Consider the following 21,863-nt stretch of genomic DNA (forward strand, 5'->3'; position numbering starts at 1 on the left):
CAACCCATGTAAGCAAGGAAAAGTGGGCATTAAATGATGATACTAGAGTGACTAGACTGAGAGCAAAAGAAAAAAAAAAGTCCATTACCTTCTTTATTTGTAAAATCTGTGTTTCTATGATGCTTTAGTTCCTGGTCTAAAGATGTCTGCTGTGTGGAATGGTTCTCATATTCATCGTCGCTAAATGTACCACTACTATAACATTTCTCCCGACTCTTGAAGAACTGACTCTGTTGTTGTACAGGTATCTGTAGAACACTGATGTCAGCTACTGGAAGATCGCTGGGGCAGCTGTAAGGGTTTAGGCTGTTTTCGATCCGCATCATCCATGAAATGCTACCGCTAGGGGAGCGGATACGCACCTCAGCCCAACCAATAGTCCAACAGTTGCACTGATTTGGCAAGAACATCGTACTGGAAGATGATGAACTCTTTTCTTCTGGAAACAAATAAGTAAATAAATAATTATTATTACTTTACTTTGCTGGTGTTATACAGAAAGCAGCCAGTCCACTCTGTAAACTGGTTGGCATTAGGAAGGGCCTCCAGCCATATAAACCATGCCAAAGCAGACAGTGAAGCTTGGTGCAGGACTCAGGCTTAGCAACTCCTGTTGAATTGTCCAACACATACCAGCTTGGAAGGTGGACTTTACACTGATGATGATGATGATAATAATAATAATAATAATAAATAATAATAACAATAATATAATAATAATAATAATACGATAGAATATAATTAGTGGATGGTCAAACTACCCCAAAATGAATACAAAAAATGCCATCATAAAGTAGCAGTGCGAATACACTAGGAATTGTACAAGAGATATGGGTTGGAATGTTCTAACAAGTGGTATAAGCACCAACATTTTACCAGTAGCAGAGACTCACATGGGATATGTTAATATATACAATCAAAAAGTTGCATCATAACCAATTGGATATCATTCTCCTACTGCAAGAGTCCAAAGAATGGACCCACATCAATATAGCTCTACCTGCAGACCAAAATACTAAGACAGAGGACAAGAAAGTCAAGAAGTACCAAGATTAGAAATGAAAAGAATCTATCGAGTGTGGTACCTATTCTGATCAATGTACATGGGAACCAGCTCGAAAAGAGTAATATCCTGCCACCAAAAGCTGCAAATACCAAACTTCTTAGGAAGCATTCCGACAGCAGCAATACTTGGAACAGCCCATGTGTTGAGGAAAGTGTTGTGTCTCTAAACTGTGGGATGGAGCTGAGACAGGATACAGATAAATCAGAAGTAAACAAAAATTTCTACTCTCGGCCTGAAATTTTCTTGGGGAGGGTTTAGTCAATTACATTGACTCAGTGTTCAACTGGTACTTATTTCATTGACCCCAGAAGGATGAAAAGCAAAGTCAATCCTGGCAATATTTGAACTCAGATCATAAATCAGCAAGAAATGCCACTAAACACAATGTTCAGTGCAGTAATGATTCCACCATCTTGCCACCTTAATAATAATGATCTTTTTTACTGTAGGCATAAGGCCTGAAATTTTGTGGGAGGAGCTAGTCAATTAGGGACTAGTCGATTACATTGACCCCAGTATTTCACTGGTACTTAATTTATAAACTCTAAAAAGATGAAAAGCAAAGTCGACCTTGGTGGAATTTGAACTCAAAACGTAAAGATGGACGAAATACCATTAAGCATTTCGTCAGCTCACCTTCCAATTTAAGCACAAGGCTATCAATTTTGATGAGAGGGTACTAGTTGATATTGACCCCAAAAGGATGAAAGACAAAATTAATCTTGGCAGGGTTTGAACTTAGAATGTAAAGAGCTAGAACAAATACCACGAAGCAGTTTGCCTAATGCTCTAATGGTTGTGTCAATCCAGCTACACCTTTCTCGGTGCTGGAAGGTGGGTAGATATAGCCAACTGAATTAACCCCACTTCTACTGTATAACAGGTACTTATTTTATCAACCATAGAAAGATAATAAAAAAGAAGATAAAGTTGACTCCTAATGTGCTTTTGAACTCCAAAACAAAGGAACATAAACTAAATACTAAACAAAATTTTTTTTTTTATTAAAAATTACTTCACTAATCTTTCTTGAATGAAAAGTCTATGAATTCAACTTACCTGGAAGGATATGTGGACTAGATTGAAAAAAAGTTTTCGTATTCTGGTTTTCAACCAAAGGATCGTTTTCGTCTAAAAAAACAGACTGGTCTGAATCCAGCAGCCCCATGTCGTCTACCGCTCGCTTCTTTTCTCCCACTAGATCTTCTGACCCATTGCTATTGTGTGTGTTATGATGTGTCTGCTCAATGTGGCTGTTGCTACGAGTGTACAATCCAGCCAATTTATGACGCTGTTTCTCCTTAGCTGTCTGTTTGGCTTTCTTTGCTGAACTGTCTTCCCAAGCTTGCCTGTACAACATGATACATTTTTCACAAACTCCAAGTGAACCAACTTTCTTACCACCACCGCTTGTGGTGATGGAAATGATCTTGTGTCCAACAAGCCAGGATTTTGAGCGACCACCAGCAAGTAAAAATTCTATCAAAGGTGGTCTGAAAAAAAGATCCAAACAGGAAAATGCCAATAAATATGTAAAACATGACAAATTTCTTTTTTAATAGTTAATAGTTTCAATGGCAAATTTTGGGCAACTTCTAAAACAACAATTTCTAACTTTGGCACAAACACAAAATAAATAAATGAATTTATGAAAAAGTGGTCAGATCAGTTTAATGGATGACAGTATTTAGACTGGAATTAACTTTATCAACCCAAAAAGGATGAGAGGCAGAGTATACCTCTCTTTTTCTCTGCCTTTCATCATCATCATCATTTAATGTCCACTTTCCATGTTAGCATGGGTTGGACAACGTGACTGAGGGCTGGTGAACCAGATGGCTGCACCAGGCTCCAATCTTGATCTGGCAGTGTTTCTACAGCTGGATGCCCTTCCTAACACTAACCACTCCGAGAATGTAGTGGGTGCTTTTTACGTGCCCCCAGCACGGGGGCCAGTCAGGTGGTACTGGCAACGACCTTGCTCGAATCTTTTTACACATGCCACCGGCACAGGTGCCAGTAAGGCGACGTTGGTAACGATCACGCTTGAATGGTGCCCTTTTACGTGCCACCAGCATGGAAGCCAGTTGGCTGCTCTGGCAACGATCAACTAAACACAGCAAAATGTTTGGTCTGGTTCTACTTTTTCCAACCTCTTTTTAATAACGATATAATGTTAGTAAGGATAATGATGATGATGATATTTAACCCCAGGTCAACTCTGATTATACAGGCTTACAATCAAAAGCATATCAGCCATGGTCATTCTATCTTTTGTTTTTATATTACTGGGGAATGTGTCATTCTTTAAGATGATAGTATGAGAATTGAAGGAGATTTGGATGCCATTTCTAGAAGGTTAAGTGACCATGAAACACTTCTCTAATTAGCTCACAATGGTAATGATGGTGGTGACGACGAGGAAGAGGAGGATGGTCATTACAACCATTAAATTGTCTTTGAGTAGGTGTAATGGAAGAAATACCCTGTGTTATTTATTGTTACCAGAACATTCCTTTATCACACACAGTGAATGACTAAATAGAAATCTAAATCCAATCTCCCATATATTGTTCACAAACTGCATGATATAAAATCAAGCCAGTCATAGCCAATTTGATCAATTCAGACCATATTTGGAATTTGACCAGTTTTAAATATGCTTAAGGGAATAGGATGTTGGGCTCATAAGGTAGGTAGGTTTGATTCCTGGACTGGCCAATGCCTCATTTTATGCTACTCCAGTCTACTCAGGTGAACATGAGTACCAGCTGAGTACTGACTCAGGTCTCCCTCTCCTTCATCAGTTACATCATTGATGTTTTGCTCCTGGATCAAGGGTGAGAGAGCCGAGAAGGTCTTTATGTCTGCTACAACTAAATTGGTACTTCAAACAATCAGCAGAGTACATGAAACCATGTCATCCACCCTGTGAATGATGGTTAAGTTATTTTAATCATTTAATATTTAGATTACTGTCAAATGTAATGTTTATATAATAGCATTGTTTCAAATCAATTCTTTTGATACCAACTTGACCAAGACTACTTATGGTTCCATAATACAAATTTTGTGTTTTAACGCTTTCTAATTTAAAACTTTTTGTTAAAGTTCCATATTAATTTAATAAGCTTAATAATGACAGAGTTATATCACTAAATTCTTCATAAATTTCAAAATTAATTGCAACAAAGCAGTGTATTTCAACAGAAATATGGTTACAAAAGGGTTAGCCATGCATTATCTCAAAGCTTCAATATTTTAATGATACTGTTTATTTTTAGAATTATATTTTAGTGCACATGTGAGACCGGATCTAGAATATTTGGGCTGAATATGGCCAGTTTAAATGGTAACGAGTAAAATGTAATTGAAAGCCATACCTTTTGGGGACAGCAGCAAAATTTGCATGAGTATAGCGACTCATCATATCTACACAGGTTTCAGTTAACTCCATGTGAAACTGGTACGTTTTCTCATTGATAGGCAGGTTAGTTGAAGACTCTTGTAAAGACGATCCATATTTAAAACGCCGCCTGTTTACAAGCAGAAAGGAATGAAAACTAATATGTATCTAATTATTCAACATAAATCAATAATTTGCATTTTTTGTTTTTCTTCCATTTCATTTTTATTTAGAGAATTAATACAGGAAATAAAAATACACTTTTATTCTTTTACTTGTTTCAATTGGACTGCATCCAAGCGGGGGCACTACCTTGAAGGGTTTTAGTCAAACAAATCAGCCCCAGGACTTACTCTTATAAGTTCAGTACTTATTCTGTCAATCTCTTTTGCCAAAAGCAAGGTTACAACATTGGTTGTCAAGCAGTGACAAACAAACACAAAAATACACATACATATATGTATGGTGGGCTTCTAAACAGTTTGCATCTACAAGACAAAGCTTGCCCAAGGCTAAGCACTTGCTAAAGATGCTGTATAATGGGATTGAACCCCAAACTACATTGTTGCAAAGCAGACTTTTTAACCACATGGCCATACCTGCACCTATGTATAATCTTAATTATTTAAATTTCTTCTATTTTAAAATTTATTGCTTTTCATCATCATCATCGTTTAACGTCCGCTTTCCATGCTAGCATGGGTTGGATGATTTGACTGAGGACTGGCGAACCAGATGGCTGCACCAGGCTCCAGTTTTGATCTGGCAGAGTTTCTACAGCTGGATGCCCTTCCTAATGCCAACCATTCCGAGAGTGTTTTTATGTGCCACCAGTACGAGGACTAGTCTGGTGGTACTGGCAACGGCCACGCTCAAATGGTGTTTTTTATGTGCCACCTGCACAGGAGTCAGTCCAGCGGCACTGGCAATGACCTCGCTCGAATGTTTTGTTCACGTACCAGTAAGGCAAAGCAGGTAACGATATATAGCTGAGGGGTCTTGGCTTATAACTGCTGCTGGTGCCATGTAAAAAGCACCCAGTACGCTCTATAAAGTGGTTGACATTAGGAAGGGCATCCATCTGTAGAAACCATGCCAAAGCAGATATTGGAGCTTGGCAACAGTTTTCTGACTTGCCAGCTTCTGTCAAACCATGAAACCCATGCCAATATGGAACGAAAATGTTAAATGATGATGATGTCTGTCACTGATGGAACTTCAGTCAGTTTTGGAAATCAACAATCAGTTGTCTGATTAGCTGAATGGCTAATTAGATTAACACATAAGTGGCAGAATATTCCACAAGCATGAACACACTTAATACACCAAATCAGTGTGACAGCTCGACTTTTAAATTAAAGATACAATTCAGTCAACAGGCTTCCATGCAGTTTCCATCTGTCCATAATTCACTTGCAAGGCTTGGGTCAACATGAGGCTATTGTAAACAAACTTGTCCAAGATGCTACACAGTGGGGTTGAAAACAGGATCCTATGATTGCAAAGTGAACTTCTGAACCACTCTGCCATACCTGCAGCCACAGATTTGCCATTCCTGTATGAAGATTGTACAGTTAATTTTTCAATACTGTTCAGTGAGACAGACATATTTAACTCTCAAATGACCCAAACCACTTAGTAGATGTGCTTCATGGGGTCGAAATAGGTTATTAATGTAAACAGTAGTAGCACTGTAAAATTGGTGAGTGTTTCATTAGAACAGGACTTAATTCAACTCTTTTATATATCTCTCTCTCTCACTCTATCTATTTATATCATGGACTCTCCTGTCATTAGATGATGTATGCAGGTTCTGCAATTTCACCTGTGTGCTGAACAACCACACAGATGATTTGTTTATAGTGGTCAAATGCTTGTGTTCACATAAGCCTGCTCTCTCCATCACATTGTTAATACCCATACAGCTACATGATGTGCCACATGTTAGATGATGAAATGATTGTAGAGCAACATGAAATGCAGTGTTTCGCTCGAGAAGACAACACAATGCCCAGTCTGGGGATTGAAACCATGTCTTACCATCTTGACTGCAACACCCTAACCACTAAGCCATGCATTGTCATCAATGAATGAATGAATGTATGTGTGTGTGTGTGTGCATTTATATATATATATGTGTATATATATATATATATATATATATATATATATATATATATATATACACACATATATATCATCATCATTGTTTAACGTTCGCTTTCCATGCTAGCATGGGTTGGACGACGTGACTGAGGGCTGGCGAGCCAGACGGCTGCACCAGGCTCCAATCTAGATCTGGCAGAGTTTCTACAGCTGGATGCCCTTCCTAACGCCAACCACTCCGAGAGTGGTATATATATATATATTCACACATATATATTTTAATTTTCAATAGTTTTCTAAACTGCTTACATCAAATTTCACTCACAAGGTCTGAAACCACCCAGGGCTATGTTAGAAGACACTTGCTTGAGGTATCACACAGTGGGAATGAACCCTGGACAATGTGGTTGTAAAATGAACTTCTTAACCTCCCACACAGTGAAGCCTGCCAAGACAAAGTCTGTCATGATGCCTTAATGGCCCTACAGCTCAGAGGATGATTCATCAATGTTAAATATCCGTTAAAGCTTTCCTTTCAGACAATATAAATCTTACCTTGTTTTATCTGCAGATTCACAACTTCCTGCACGAGCTCGGATGGCACTGTTACTGCTCCCTGGGCTGTGACTAGTATCACAGTTCTTTAATCTTTGCTTGGCATTTTCTTCAAATTCTTGCTGTACATATCTACTCAAGCTCTACAAAACACATGCACAAAATTATAATTAAAAAAAAAAATTTTTTATGAAATTTAAATTCTAAGGTAATAGGAATAATTTTTTATGAGAAATTTTTTCTTACAAATTCAGAAATTTGTTACTACATAGATCATTTACCTACGTATTACTCTCTATCTCATTAAGAACAATTAAGTTAATCAATAATTTAGTCAGATATATATTTTGGATATATCATCAACATGATCATCATCATATTCATTATTATTGAATTATTTAATTGGAAAAGAACTATCAACTTACTTTCTGGACATACTTTACAAAATGCCACCTCCACTCAACCCGACAGTGAGTAAACCAAGCAGCTATCACATGATATGCTAATGAGACCATAAAATGACTGAATCTAATCAAGTAAAGATGAAATAAAGAGGAATTAAATTACAATCATAATTATACAGCAAACTGTAAAAAAAAAAAAAAAACCAACAAAAACAAAAAAATATAATCAACTATTGCAGGGAATGAAAAGACTACAAGAAATGTGGAAAACAACAATTGCGACTGGGAGTAAGAGAGATTTAATAGAAATTGATAATCAAGATAAAAGGAAGGTTGACTGTGAAAAGCACAAGGGTTATTGCTCTCACTAAAGAGGGACATAAGTGTTATGGGGGGAGACATTGAGAGAGATTATATTTTGACCCCCTCACTTGTCAAAATAAGCAATGTGTGTTTATCACGTCCACTCTTTCCAAGGGTTAAGATCTATTTAGACAGTACTCTACAGCTTCACGCCTTTCCTGTTGCCGACCTTTACTTGTTTTTTTTTTTGTTTGTTTTCAAGTAAGGTATTTTTTATTCCTATGGGCCTCACACAGAAACCAACAAAATTACTGAACAGAAGTCTGTATAATTTATAGATGGAAACAGAGCAGCACTGCTCAGTGTTAGTCTGAAACCCATAGAAACAAATACTAATGCATACATGCATTCATGCTTACACATACAAATGCATATACAAATATATTACAAAGTGCTTCCATACAGTTTCCATCAACCAAACTTCACTCACAAGACATTGGTCAGTCTGAGGTGTCCAAGGTGCCACATTGTATGACAGAACCTGAAACAGCTGTGTGGTTACTTGCAAATTAAAATTCATAACCACTAAGTGGGATTGATTTCCAAATCAACAGAAATAGTTTCACCAGAAAAATGAAGTCAATGCATTTTCTATCTTTTACATCAGCATTTCTAGACAATTTTTACAACTGATTGATAATTAGATTTAAATTGAAATAATGATATATCAAATTTTACAAAAATGTGAGAAATGGATAAAACTTACTTAAAGGGATTTGTATAAGGCATTGCAATAGCAAAAATGCTCAAATACTGGTCAGAAGTAAAACTCATATACAGATTAGGAAAACGAACAATTGCTGTGAAAAGAAAGGAAAAAGAAATTGAAAATATCAGCTTTAAATTGGCATACACAAACTAAAATATAAATCTAATTAAATTATAACGAAGCTTACAAGGGGATGCTGAAAAGTTTTTGGCTTTAAGAGTATCACAAAAGGCCCAAACTTCTGAATTCTTTTACAGGGCTTAGAAAAACTGAAAGGCTGTTGCAAAAAGTGTGTGAATCTGAGAAGAGAATATGTTGAATAAAATCATAATTAATTGATCCTCCTACATTTTCTTTTTTTATCCAAAGCCAGGACCTTTTCAATGCTCCTTCATAGTGTTAGTTGCTGTGAAAGTTGCAACATTCTTTTCTCTGCTCTCACTTATTGTAATACACTGCTTTATTTGGTACTTCCTCCTATTTCTTATTCTCTGGTTTCAGTTTTTTGGCCATGGCTATGACAGAGTACTGCCTGCTCATCTATAGTTGAATATATTAATGTCAGTACTTATTTCATCAACTGGTACTTATTTTATGGACCTCAGATGGTTAAAAGCCAAAGTGAACTTCTGCACACAATGTATTTTGTCCAACACTTTACCAATTATGCTGTCTACCAGCCATTAAAAGAAATAAAAGAATCAAGGTTTCTCTTGACATCACCTAGCAACAGGAATTATCTTTCAAAGAAGCACAGGCTTCATAGAGGAAGAAAAAGGTCTTTGTGGATAAGTATTCAGTTGGTGATGCGGTTGGTATCATCATCAATATTTTGGTATATCCTTAACAGAATTCCAATTCCATTTAAGTCACCACTTCTCACGGATAGTCTTTTGGTCTTTCTTAGGAGGAAAATTGTCAGATAGCAGTGTATCACTAGATGACTGGATGGTTGCCTGTATGCCACACACGCATTAAGAAACTGTTCCAAAGAGTCCTTGAATCTCTCCAAGTGAGTCCCTTTGGCACATTATCCAGTGAGTAGTTCTAGGTGTAGGTGAGTTATGCTTCTTGAGTGTAGGTCGTATTCTGCATCATAGAACTTAGAGGAACATAGCTGAATTTAGGAGAAAGTGTTACCTTCGAGAATTGTACTGAAGGCAGTATTGATGGAAACAGCAAGTCACCATTAATTTAGTTTTATACTGTAGAACATTCATACATCAGAGTTATCACCACAGAATTTAGTACAATACAGCAAATGATAGTCATTGATTCATAGTAAATAGTGAACACTGCAGTGTGTTGTTTATACAAACAGTTTTAATACAAAGATGAACCAATTTCACTTTGCTTATGCTATTATTAACTGTCATGGAGGAAGTGTGAAAATCACAAAATTTAAAATTATGCTTATTCAAAAAAACTTATAAATCAATATGACATCAGCTATCAATCAATACATTCCACAGTAATAATCTATATTCAAAAGCATGTCATTTTTCAAACCAGAATGTCAAGATTTTGAGAGAATATCTCCCACCCCACACACATGTATGCATGTGCTTATATATACATATCTGTATGAGTATGTGCATGTGTGGATACATGTGTGTGCATGTGTGGATATATGTGTGCGTGTGTGCATGTGCATGTGGACACACAAATACATACACACAGAAAACAAATTCTGAGAGGAAACGTTGAGATGTTCTACTTACTTGATAAAAAGGTAAGTACAGGAATTCCCATATAGATAGTGGAAGAAATTTTACTAAGAGAAAGGATGATATCTGGGAGAAACCTCGTCATGGCATCAGGCATCTCAAAGGCACACATTCGAAGTGCATTCATACACAGCTGAGGACACCTTGACACCAGACCTATCTTAAAGCAGTTTATTAATTCCATCTGTAATTGAAAGAAAATGGATATTAAAAATTGGCAAAGAACTGAATGAAACAAAATTTCTCTCTCTCTTACTTTTCTACCATAGCCTTAGATTGGCCAGTATGTTGTAAGTGGGCTTTAATAAATAGACATTATGTAGTAGTATACCCTGTCATCATCATAATTTTAATGCTCACATTTCCATGAGTCATACAGAAAACACTGAGGCAGATTTTCTGCTACTGGATGCCCTTCCAGTCACCAACCCTCAACTGTTCCTATGCAAGCTAATATTTCCCTATGGCCTGATATGTTTTTCATGGAAGACTGAAAACACACATCATTACTTGTATGATGGTAATATTCAATTAGAACTCAATAAAATAAGTACCAGTTAAACACTGGGGTCAATATAATTGACTAACTCACTCCCCCAAAATTACTGGTCTTGTGCCAAAATTTGAAACCAATATTCAATTAGAACCATCATGTGATGTCAGGCCAAAGAGACACACACAACACACACACACACATATATATATGCAAATTTTTGCAACTTTTAATAAAGCCTGTCTTTGTATGAAACGATTGTACTAAAAACTTATCCATTCTTGTTGCTTCTTTCTCGCTTATAATCACCCCACATTACTGTATGGTTAAAACCGTATAGTTTTTTGGTGCATCTAAGTTAGGTACCATATTCAAGTAAATTCATTAAAATTGACTTGAATCTTTATTGCTTTTTATATATATATATATATATATATATATATCATCATAGTTTAACATCTGTTTTCCATGCTAGCATGGGTTGGACGGTTTGACCGGGGTCTGGAAAGCCAGGAGGCTACACCAGGCTCCAGTCTGATCTGACAGTGTTTCTACAGCTGGATGCCCTTCCCAACACCAACCACTCCGTAAGTGTAGTGGGTGCTTTTTACGTGCCACCGGATCAGGGGCCAGAGGAGGCTGGTAACATCCATGATCGGCTGGTGCTTTTTACGACAGGTTTCTTTACATTTCTGTCGACCAAATCCACTCAAAAGGATTTGGTCAGCCCAGGGTTATAGTAGAAGGTACTTGCCTACAGTGCTGTGCAGTGGAACTAAACTCTGCAAGCTTCTTAAGCACACAGCCATGTCCATGCATATATAAGGGATGAGCAAAGGATAGAAACATTGGTGAGAAATCTACAAATCCATTGCATTTCTCATAATGAAATAAGATGGGACTCAAGCCTAACTTTTGTTGTAACTTCATCTCCCAGAATATTTTCTTTAATCTGCTTTTATCATAAGTATCAAAAGACAATGCAAACCTTTCTGGTTACTTATAAAGAAATAAAGAAAGAAAGAAAATAACCACAGAAATAAGGTGTAAATGGTGAGAAAGAAAAGAATGCAGGTAACAATGAAGGAAAGATTTTCTGTTAATACATATATACCTGTCGAGATCTTTGTAAATCACTCTGGTAAGTTACTATGGCACTGAGGACAGGAAATACCGCAGCTTGGAAATCAGATGTAGTAAACTTGGACGGGCTTTTTATTAATTTTCTAGGTAAACCCAGATTACGGTCTGTGATCTAAGGAAAAAAAACAGTTTGAAATGGAACAATAGTGAAGATATTGAATAGCAACTGTAATAAAATTAATATTTAAATAAAACAGTTTGAATTTTTAAAAAATAAGATGTTTTATCATTTTTCTCTTTTATAAAATAAATTTCAGTTTTGTTAAAAAAAATATTGAAAATAAAAATTAATTAAAATAAAGAGGTGAGAGGAATGAGTGCAGAATTTTATTGCCTTTTATTTTTTACTTGTTTGCCATTGGAGTGTAGCCATGCTGGGGCATCACCTGGAAGAGTTTTATTCAAATATATTGACCCCAGTACTTAAGCCTGGTACTTATTCTATTGGTCTATTATGCCAAACCACTAAGTCACAGGGATGTAAACAAACCATCACTAGCAGCCAAGCAGTGGAGAATGAAACAAACACAGACTCAAACATGATGCGTTTCCATACAGTTTCCATCTACCAAATTCACTCACAAGGCATTGATTGGCCTGGGGTTATATTAGGTTGTTCAGAAAGTTCTGAGCATTTTTTAATATGCAAAAAGGGATATAAACAATTAACCTTTCAATAAATTTCCATTATTATTAATGACCTTTGCCCATCTATCAGGCAATTTAAATTGTGTTACGTTTCAGATGTGTCCAATGAAGTGTTAATAGATTTAGCTTAAAAATGCTCAGAACTTTCCAGACAACCTAATAGTAGAAGATGCTTGCCCAAGGTGCTGTGCAGTGGGACAGAACCCAAAACCATGTGGTTGGGAAGCGAGCTTCTTAACCATACAACCTCCTGAGCTTGTGAAACATTTTAAATTTGGGACAAATCCATACATTTTATAAGTTTAAAAGAAGGATTACAGGCAGTTGAATTAACATCAATATAATAACTAGTTCCTATTTTGCTGACCACAGAACGGGATGAAATCAAATACTATAAGGTATTTAAGTTCATTACCCAACAGAGTCTGCCATCCTACCCAAATATCTTTAGGTTATAGAGAACTACAATGAGACACCATATATTTTCTCTGAAGAAGACATACTTAATGCACATGGCTTTGCCAAGAGATATGAATTGTGAAAAGTAACAGAAATATTTTTTAAAACTGTTATGAGAGGAAAAGTAGTGAGATTCATAAAATGGTTTCAAGCAGGGATTGTTGCTGTTTAGCCCCAGGTCATCCCCAAACAAAGGCATTCCAGATCTTTTGTCAATGTGCAGGGAACCTACAACCACACCATCTAATGTCTTCTTTTCTAGAAATGTGATGTGTGATTTACAGGAGATTTGGTTGCTATTTCTAGCAGGTCAAGTGACCATGTAGGGGAACTAGAAGCAGTTGTAGAAGTAATCCAAAGAAGCTGTTCATTTGTGAACTAGTGATGGAAGTATGGAGTTGGTGAGTGAAATTTTGCTAAATAAGAAATAAATCAAATCTCAATGAAATGATGTAGAAGAAAGAAGTGTGTCTTGAAATAAGAATATTTTCTGGCCCAAAACTGGTACAAATGAGCTAAAAAGTAATACTTACTAAATTGCAGAGACTGTGGCACAGCAAATCAATCAATTGTCCTCTCTCAGACAGAACTAAAGTTTTATTTCGTAATAAGTTTGGGAAAAGATTCAAAAAACATTTCCACACATTCCAATCCCTTTCCTAAAGATGAAAAAAAAAGAAAAACAGATAAAGTGATTCGTTATTTATGGTTTGCAGTTAAAAAAACATTTTGTTATTACATAAACAGTCATATTTTGAACAGCAGTCATGTAATTTCCTTAATTAGTAACAAATATATATGTGTGTGTGTTTGTGTATTGAAACAAAAAGTTAAATTCTGGTCATGGAGTTACCAATAGTTTTGCGTCCACAAAAACCACAGTCTTGTAGATATATACATGTATGTATACATGCATGTACATATGTGCTGGTGCATGGCCAAGATCATACGATTGCAAGGTCATACTTCTGATTCCCAGAGCAGCTGGTGCATTGTGTTCTAGAGCAAAACGCTTCACTTCACACTGCTCCATGATTGCTTCAGCACCTGATATGTAGGTGGACACGCAAAGTCAATTTGATGGCGGAAGTAAGACAATGTACAGCACAAACATTTGACTCCTTCTTCAAAGATTTCCTCAGTTATAAAATTGTTTTAACCGTTTTACTGTGTAAATTGAATATATCTGCTCACAATTTCATTACCTTTAACTGTTGAAAGCAGTTTCATTTACCAGTCTATCTTTTGCTGAAAACAGCAACATGTTTGAAGCTATTTTCTATTGAGATGTCAATTTTATTGAGGCAACACAACTTGCAGAAAATACCAACTCTGTTTTTTAGTAGATATTTAACATAATTTGTGGAATAACCATGAAATTTAATTTTGTAGTTAAAGTGTTTAAAATGTTTGATATAAACAAAAATACTACTAAAATACACATTATTATATATGTAACTTGGTGACCAAAATTTTAAGAAAACTCCATAAAATCATCAACTTTTTTGAAAAAAAAACAAGGATTTTTTTGTTGTTATTTATGAAGTAAGTATCATAATGTCTTTTTCACTCAATTATTTCAAAGATGGTATTCATTTAAAACAAATTTAAGAAGCAAAAAAAAAAAAAAAATACTGGTAAACGATTTTGCTTTTAAGGTTCGTTAATAATTGAAGCAAATGCAAACATTACTTACATGCTTCAGACAATCACTAAAAAGTAGCAGGGTTTGTGAAAAATCAATAACAGATACTGAATTCTGAACAGATAATGCTGAAGCTTGGTGGGTGGGTGTTGCAGGTGGGCTTCGATTTATCCCATACTGTTGGCTGGAAACAGAAATGAAAGATAGTGTTGCTTTTAAGAAACTGAGATATATTAAATATTGATTTCAAAATTTTGGCACACGGCCAGCAATTCCAAGGGAGGGCATTATTTTATCAACTGGCACTATTTTATCAACCCTTAAAGAATGAAAGGCAAAGTCGACCTCGGTGGAATTTGAACTCAGAATGTAAAGACAGATGAAATGCTGTGAAACATTTTGCCCAGTGTGCTAACGATTCTGCCAGTTTGTTGCCTTGAAGATATATTAAATATTAACTTCAAATTCTGGCGGTGTTTATATGGCTTTAATTAACAAGTACAATTAATCTTGCATTAAAACACATTTGAAACAACTGCATCAGTAACACTACATTTATGTGTCTGTAAAATTGTTTGTTTATTAAGTCCATATTAGTATACTTAATTCCAGGAGTATTAAAAAAAATATCAAATTAAAAATATGTGGCAAGGAAAGGTGAACATTAGCTCAATAGCTAATATTCATCCATTAATCTTCTACACCCAATATTCCTGGGAAGGTCATGGAGGTAGAATACTCAGACACCTCCTCCATAGGGTCCAATCAGAAGCAGCCATCCTTAGACTTTCCAACTGGATTCCAAAGTGTGACAAACTGAGACTAAAGATATTAAACAACCATTTTTTTTAGGTCTACCTGCCAGATTTTGTGGATCAAATATGAATATACCGGCATGCTGCCAGGCATAAATAAGACCACCAAAAATTTCAATATGGAAAGGATTTGACAGAACAATCAAAGCACATCTTCTGCTGCATAATCTAACAAGGGACACATTTAGATTTTAGGTAGAAGAATCCATTTGAAAAATACATTGCAGCCTCCACCCAATGCCAGTACAACCAGCAATAAACCGGCAACTTGTTCTGGGAGGTATGTGGTGAGAACATAAAAGATGTCTCTCAGGACCCCAAAGTGGGTCCCAGAGGCAACAACTGTTCAATGACTAGTAATAATTTGTCAAGTACAGGAGATAACTCTTTTTAATATCAATTTTAGTCTTATTAGATTTCCTCAATAAGACAAATCCTTCACTGTACCTGCTGAAGGACTAATGAAAGAATCACTAAATACACAATTAGTATATTTTAAAAATATACAGTTGCAGATATGAGTGTATAGTTAACAAGCTCACTTGACAGCTACATGATTTGGGATTTAATCCCAGTGTGAGGCACCTAAGGCAGCAAATGTCTTCTATTATAGCCCTGGGCTGACCAATGCCCTGTGAGTGGATCTGATAGATGAATACCAAAAGAAACACTTTGGGTATATATGTGTGTGTGTGTGTGTGTGTGGACGCGTCTATGTGTTTCTGTTTCCTTGCCTTGATATTTGTAAACGAGTATCACTGTCATGCAAGTGGTGTCCTTTGTTTCCAATCTTCCCTGAAAACATGTCTGGTCAAGGAAATGTAGTGCGTAGCCATTTTTGAATAATAGCGCCAATTTGTGGTAGCTGGCAATATGACGTAATGTCATATTGACGAAGAAATATGATTGTCGTTTTTCCATTGGTTAATATAACTGCTCATATAGGAATTCTAAGAATTAGTTAAAGAATATTTTTATGTGATTTTGATTCTTTAAAGTCAAGTTGAGCAGTTATAAAAACCCTGGATTTTGGGAAAAAACTTCAGTGTTTGTTGGAGAAATATTACCTTACTTGGAAACGGGGAAGAAAATTTGCTTCAACAAATCCTGCCTGACCCATTATATCATAGAAAAGTGGACATAAAAAAAGAAAAATGTTAAGAGAAAACTTACTTTATTTTACAAAGCAGATGTGGACTATAAGAAACTTTTCTGCTGTCTGGTTTTTCTGCCAGCCCTATTTGGTATTTACTGTTGCAGCGTAATAACAGAAGACATTCAATTATCTGTAACGACAAATATAAAACAGTCAATACTTCAGTAAGTGTTTGCTTGTTGATAAATGTTGATCATTGCAATTTTATATAAATATTGTACATGTGTGTTATGTGCCTGTATCAGTGTTGTTTAAATGAGTGCATACTTATGAATATAGCTAGTGTATGAGTGTGTGTGGAATTACTTTAAATAATTTAACTTATGAGCCAAAAAAATATATATATATATCCAGATACACCTTATATATACACAGTCCCCATGCCGGTGGCACATAAAAAGCACCATCCGAACATGGCCAATTCCAGCGCCGCCTTGACTGGCTCCCATGCTGGTGGCATGTAAATAGCACCATCCAATCATTGTCAATGCCAGCCAGGCCCCTGTGCCAGTGGAACGTAAAAAAAGCACCTACTACACTCTCAGAGTGGTTGATGATAGGAAGGACATCCAGCTGTAGAAACACTGCCTGATCAGACTGGAGCCTGGTGCAGCCTCTTGGTTTCCCAGACCCCAGTCGAACTGTCCAACCCATGCCAGCATGGAAAACAGACGTTAATCAATGATGATGATGAAAATATATATACAGATATACACACCTATATACACACAGAATTTATATAACTGTAGTAATAAAACTTATTTACTAATTAATGAGACATCATCATCATCGTTTAATGTCCGTTTTCCATGCTAGCATGGGTATAGATTAATTAATTTAACATATACTTACACTACATCGGATTTCACCACCAGTTGTGACCAATAAAGGGTGAGAGTACTGGAACGATGCATACTGTACTAATAAATTATATATACAAAGGCAACAGCTACCCGGTGGACTGAGAATTTTAGCCTGGAAAATAAGAAAATAAGAAACAGATTTAAGAAATGATTTTATATTGTGAATTTAGGATGGATACAGTTAAATGTACTTAAGAAATATTTGTTTTATTTATAAAAAGAACATTTACAACTGAACTACTTTTCAAGAGGTATATTCTCCAAACATTTTCAGGTTTTGTATCATCATTATTTAACGATCAGTTTTCCATGTTTGCATAGGTTAAAAAGTATTTGTGAAGGTAGATTTCCTATGCTTGATACTGTTCCCGCTGCCAACTCTCACTTGTTTCCAAGTAAAGCAACATTTCCCATGTCCAGACATATTTCGTCCTGGAAGACTGGATACAAACACCACCTGTATGATGGTGAAGCTCATTTACAACCATCACAAGATATCAAGACATGGGAACATGCACACATACACACATAATGGATTTCTTTCAGTATCTGTCTCTCAAATTCACTCATAAGACTTTGGTCAACTTGAAGCTAAAGTAGAAACTGTACCTTTCATTTTTTTTTGGTGGTGTTGATAGTGGAGAGAAATTAAATAAAGTACCAGTCATGTACTAGGGTTGCTGGTATTGACTAGACCCCTCCCCCTCAAAACTGCTACATTTGTGCCTAAATTCGAAACAATTATTTAATTTACTAATAATGGTTTCTTATTTACAAAATGTCCCAAATATGTCAAGGGGATGTTAAACTTATTTGAAAAGCATGGAATGAACAACATCAACAATAGCTATGAGACAATTTTTCTATGGCTGGGTACCCATACTTGCCCTAGATGTTGCACAGTAGGACCGAAACTAAGACCACATGGCTGGGAAGCAAGCTTCTGAAACACAGACCATGAGTAGTAAGCTAATGCTGTTGCACACATGACAAAAATAGTAATTTAATATTTTTCATGTGCATACAGACACACACACGTGCATACACACAGACTGTAGTGCAGGTTTTAAGAAAAACTTTGTTCTTACCTTAAAAGTGTCCACCATAGCTTTCACAAGTTCTCGTGTGTCTCCCACCAAAGGGTCGTTTAAATGGTGCTTGACGTTCTGTCCCTCAATTGATTGTAACCACAACTGAACAGGTTTCTTTATTACCTGCAATAATTAATTCATAGGGTAACTAATAAAATAGCAATATTAACTGGCTCGGCAATCAGAAATAAGTAAATACATAATTACAAAGAGAAAAAAAAAACTCATTTCAATGCATGGGAATCATGTAGCTTTTCTACAAGAACTTGTTCTGCCCCACCCTCCTCACATCCAATATTTTAACCCCTCATCCCAAAGTATAAAATTGACCCCACCCCCTCAGGATTTGTAGTCTTGTGAGCTGCATGGCAACACTGACAGTGCTGGTGGCATGAAAAATGCACATAGGACACTCCACTAAAGTGGTTGGCATTAGAAAAGGCATCCAGCTATAGAAACCATGCTCGAAGCAGACATTGGAACATGATGCAGTCCTTGGCCTCATCGGATCCTGTCAACCCATCCAACTGGATGAATCCTGCATGGATCATCATCATTTACTGCCTGCTTTCCATGTTGGCATAGGTTAGATGGTTTGACCAGAACTGGTAAGCCACAGAGCTGCACCAAATTCCAGTCTGGTTTGGCATGGTTTCTATGGCTGGATGCCCTTCCTAACACCAACCACTCCAAGAGTGTAATGGGTGCTTGTATGTGCCACCAGCACAGATGCCGGTTACGTGATACCAGCATCAGCCACGACTGTGATTTCACTTAGCGTGATGAGTCTTCTCATGCACAGCACATCACCAAAGGTCTCAGTCACTTATCATCACCTCCATGAGGTCCAACATTCAAAGATCATGCTTCAGCACCTCGTCCCATGTCTTTCTGGGTCTACCTCTTTCACAGGTTCCCTCCACAGTTAGAGATTGGCCCTTCTTTACACAGCTGTCCTCTTCAGCCACAATTACAATTTCACTTAGCTTGACAGGTCTCCTCAAATGATGATGACAAATGGTGAGAGTAGTGACGGCCAGAATCTTTAGAGCGTCAGACACAATGTCTTGCATTATTTCTTCTGACTCTTTATTTTCTAGGTTCAAATCCTGCCATGGTCAAGGTCAACTGTACCTTTCATTTTTTTTTTTTTTGGTGATGGTGATAGTGGAGAGAAATTAAATAAAGTACCAGTCATGTACTAGGGTTGCTGGTATTGACTAGACCCCTTCCCATCAAAACTGCAACATTTGTGCCTAAATTCGAAACAATTATTTAATTTACTAATAATGGTTTCTTATTTACAAAATGTTCCAAATATGTCAAGGGGATGTTAAACTTATTCGAAAAGCATGGAATGTACAACAACATCAACAATAGCTATGAGATACTTTTTCTATGGCTGGGAGAGGGAGAAGAAACATTATGGCTAAAATTTCAGTGTATTTGTAGTTACTTTTCTTTGAAAGGAATGGATGACCCTTGTTCATTTTTATGTCCACTTTTTAATGCAAGCATAGATTAGATGAATACAAGTTGAGGCCTTGTTTTTACAGCTGGATGCCTTCCTGTTATTAACCATTTCATGTTTCTTTGAATTTGCACAGTAGAAATAATTGTAACTTACCCTATAAATTATTTCCAGTAAGTATTTATGATGCCGACTGTAAGGAACAATACTTAACAAGAGTTCAGCGCCAGCTTTACGTACAGCAGAATCTGGGTCAGTTTCCAAACGATGAAGAAATGTGCTCACAATTTCCACAAGTTTATCCTAAATCAAAGAGAAATTAATAAGAGAATAGCTAAATTATCAAAGAATACTTTGAATTTATCAACAGAAAATTCAGAGAGTGCTAGAGTTAAATTTCTGACAAAACTCCAATCATAAGCCTATGGTCCATAAGTCTATGGTTCTGACCATAAGTCTACAGTCCAGTTTTTTTTTTGTGTGTTTTTTGTGGGTTTTTTTTATCTTGTCTGTAACCACTTCATTATGTCTCTTAAGGCAGTAAGTTGACAGAATGGTTAGCAGACCAGACACGAATGGTTAGTGTAATTTCTTCCAGCTTTATGTTCAGAGTTAAAATTTTGCCAAGGTCAATTTGACCTTTCATTTTTTTGAGATTGATAAAATAAGTACCAGTTGAGTACTAGGGTCTGTGTAATCAACTAGCTCCATTCCCCACAAAAGGTCAGGCCTTGTGCCTATAGGAGAAAGAGTTGTATTTCTAACACTCTTAGAGAAAAGTATAAATGATGAGCAGTGTGTGCAACATTTCGTATAAACCTTTTCGCCTACATTGATAGCTTTATTATTTAGTTATAAATTGTTTGGCTGATCAAGTAAATCTATGATTAGTCATGACCATCCTACATAGCAGTCAAACACAGTTGCTAAAACTAAATTACTTTTTGTGTTCGTTTTTTTTTTTAAAGACAAAAAGAATGTGATCTGAGGCAGATTTAGCTGCTATTTTTAGTGGGCCAAGCAACCATATAGAAATTTCTTCTTCGGTTCACAGCAATAATAGAAAATCTAACAGATTTTATTTTTCAATCTTAAAACTGTTTTAAAATTGAATTAAAAGTTCTTGAGAGAAGAGGAAGGAGAGAGGGAGAGAGAGAGGGAGAGAGAGACAGGGAGAGAGAGAGACAGACAGAGAGAGAGAGAGACAGGGAGAGAGAGAGAGACAGGGAGAGAGAGAGAGAGAGAGAGAGAGAGAGAGAGATGGAGAGAGAGAGAAAGAGAGAGAGAGAGAAACCAACACCTACTTCATACATTTGACGATTGACTGATAACACATTGGAAAGGACTTGAAGTGCCTTTATTCTGATTTCTGTACGGATTTCATGGCTGAAATATAAGTTTCAAAAATTAAAATTACTTTATTAAAACTAATAATTTATGTGCAAAGTTAAACATGAGTGTGAAAAACAGGCTAAACATTAAAGGCATTAACCAATGAGTGGAATAAAGATAACTGCACTGGTTTGGGAATGTTTAGCCCTAGGGTAACTCCTGTTCAAGCAGCTCTTTAGATCAAAGGCATCCCAGCTGTGACTATCACCATCTATTTAGTGGTATCATCATCATCATCATCGTCGTTTAACGTCCGTTCTCCATGCTAGCATGGGTTGGACGGTTCGACCGGGGTTCTGGGAAGCCAGAAGGCTGCACCAGGCTCCAGTCTAATTTGGCAATGTTTCTACA

General features: G+C 36.4%; 1 protein-coding gene across 3 annotated transcripts in view; it reads right to left on the reverse strand.

Annotated features, from left to right (window-relative positions):
- LOC115215851 (tuberin-like) overlaps positions 1 to 21,863 on the reverse strand; it is a 120,538-nt gene that overhangs the window by 25,257 nt on the left and 73,418 nt on the right. For all 3 annotated transcript variants that reach the window (XM_029785189.2, XM_029785190.2, XM_036506188.1), the window contains 15 exons: positions 21,425 to 21,506; positions 20,277 to 20,423; positions 18,647 to 18,772; positions 17,548 to 17,670; positions 16,713 to 16,825; positions 14,776 to 14,908; positions 13,613 to 13,738; positions 11,944 to 12,084; positions 10,331 to 10,520; positions 8,607 to 8,700; positions 7,559 to 7,661; positions 7,134 to 7,276; positions 4,450 to 4,602; positions 2,126 to 2,559; positions 89 to 439 (listed from right to left, as the gene is read on the reverse strand). In XM_029785189.2, coding sequence (XP_029641049.1) covers positions 89 to 439; positions 2,126 to 2,559; positions 4,450 to 4,602; positions 7,134 to 7,276; positions 7,559 to 7,661; positions 8,607 to 8,700; positions 10,331 to 10,520; positions 11,944 to 12,084; positions 13,613 to 13,738; positions 14,776 to 14,908; positions 16,713 to 16,825; positions 17,548 to 17,670; positions 18,647 to 18,772; positions 20,277 to 20,423; positions 21,425 to 21,506 — 2,459 coding nt within the window. The remainder of the gene's footprint in view (positions 1 to 88; positions 440 to 2,125; positions 2,560 to 4,449; positions 4,603 to 7,133; positions 7,277 to 7,558; positions 7,662 to 8,606; positions 8,701 to 10,330; positions 10,521 to 11,943; positions 12,085 to 13,612; positions 13,739 to 14,775; positions 14,909 to 16,712; positions 16,826 to 17,547; positions 17,671 to 18,646; positions 18,773 to 20,276; positions 20,424 to 21,424; positions 21,507 to 21,863) is intronic.

This window comes from Octopus sinensis, linkage group LG9 (genome assembly GCF_006345805.1).
Source record: "Octopus sinensis linkage group LG9, ASM634580v1, whole genome shotgun sequence".
NCBI lineage: Eukaryota > Metazoa > Mollusca > Cephalopoda > Octopoda > Octopodidae > Octopus > Octopus sinensis.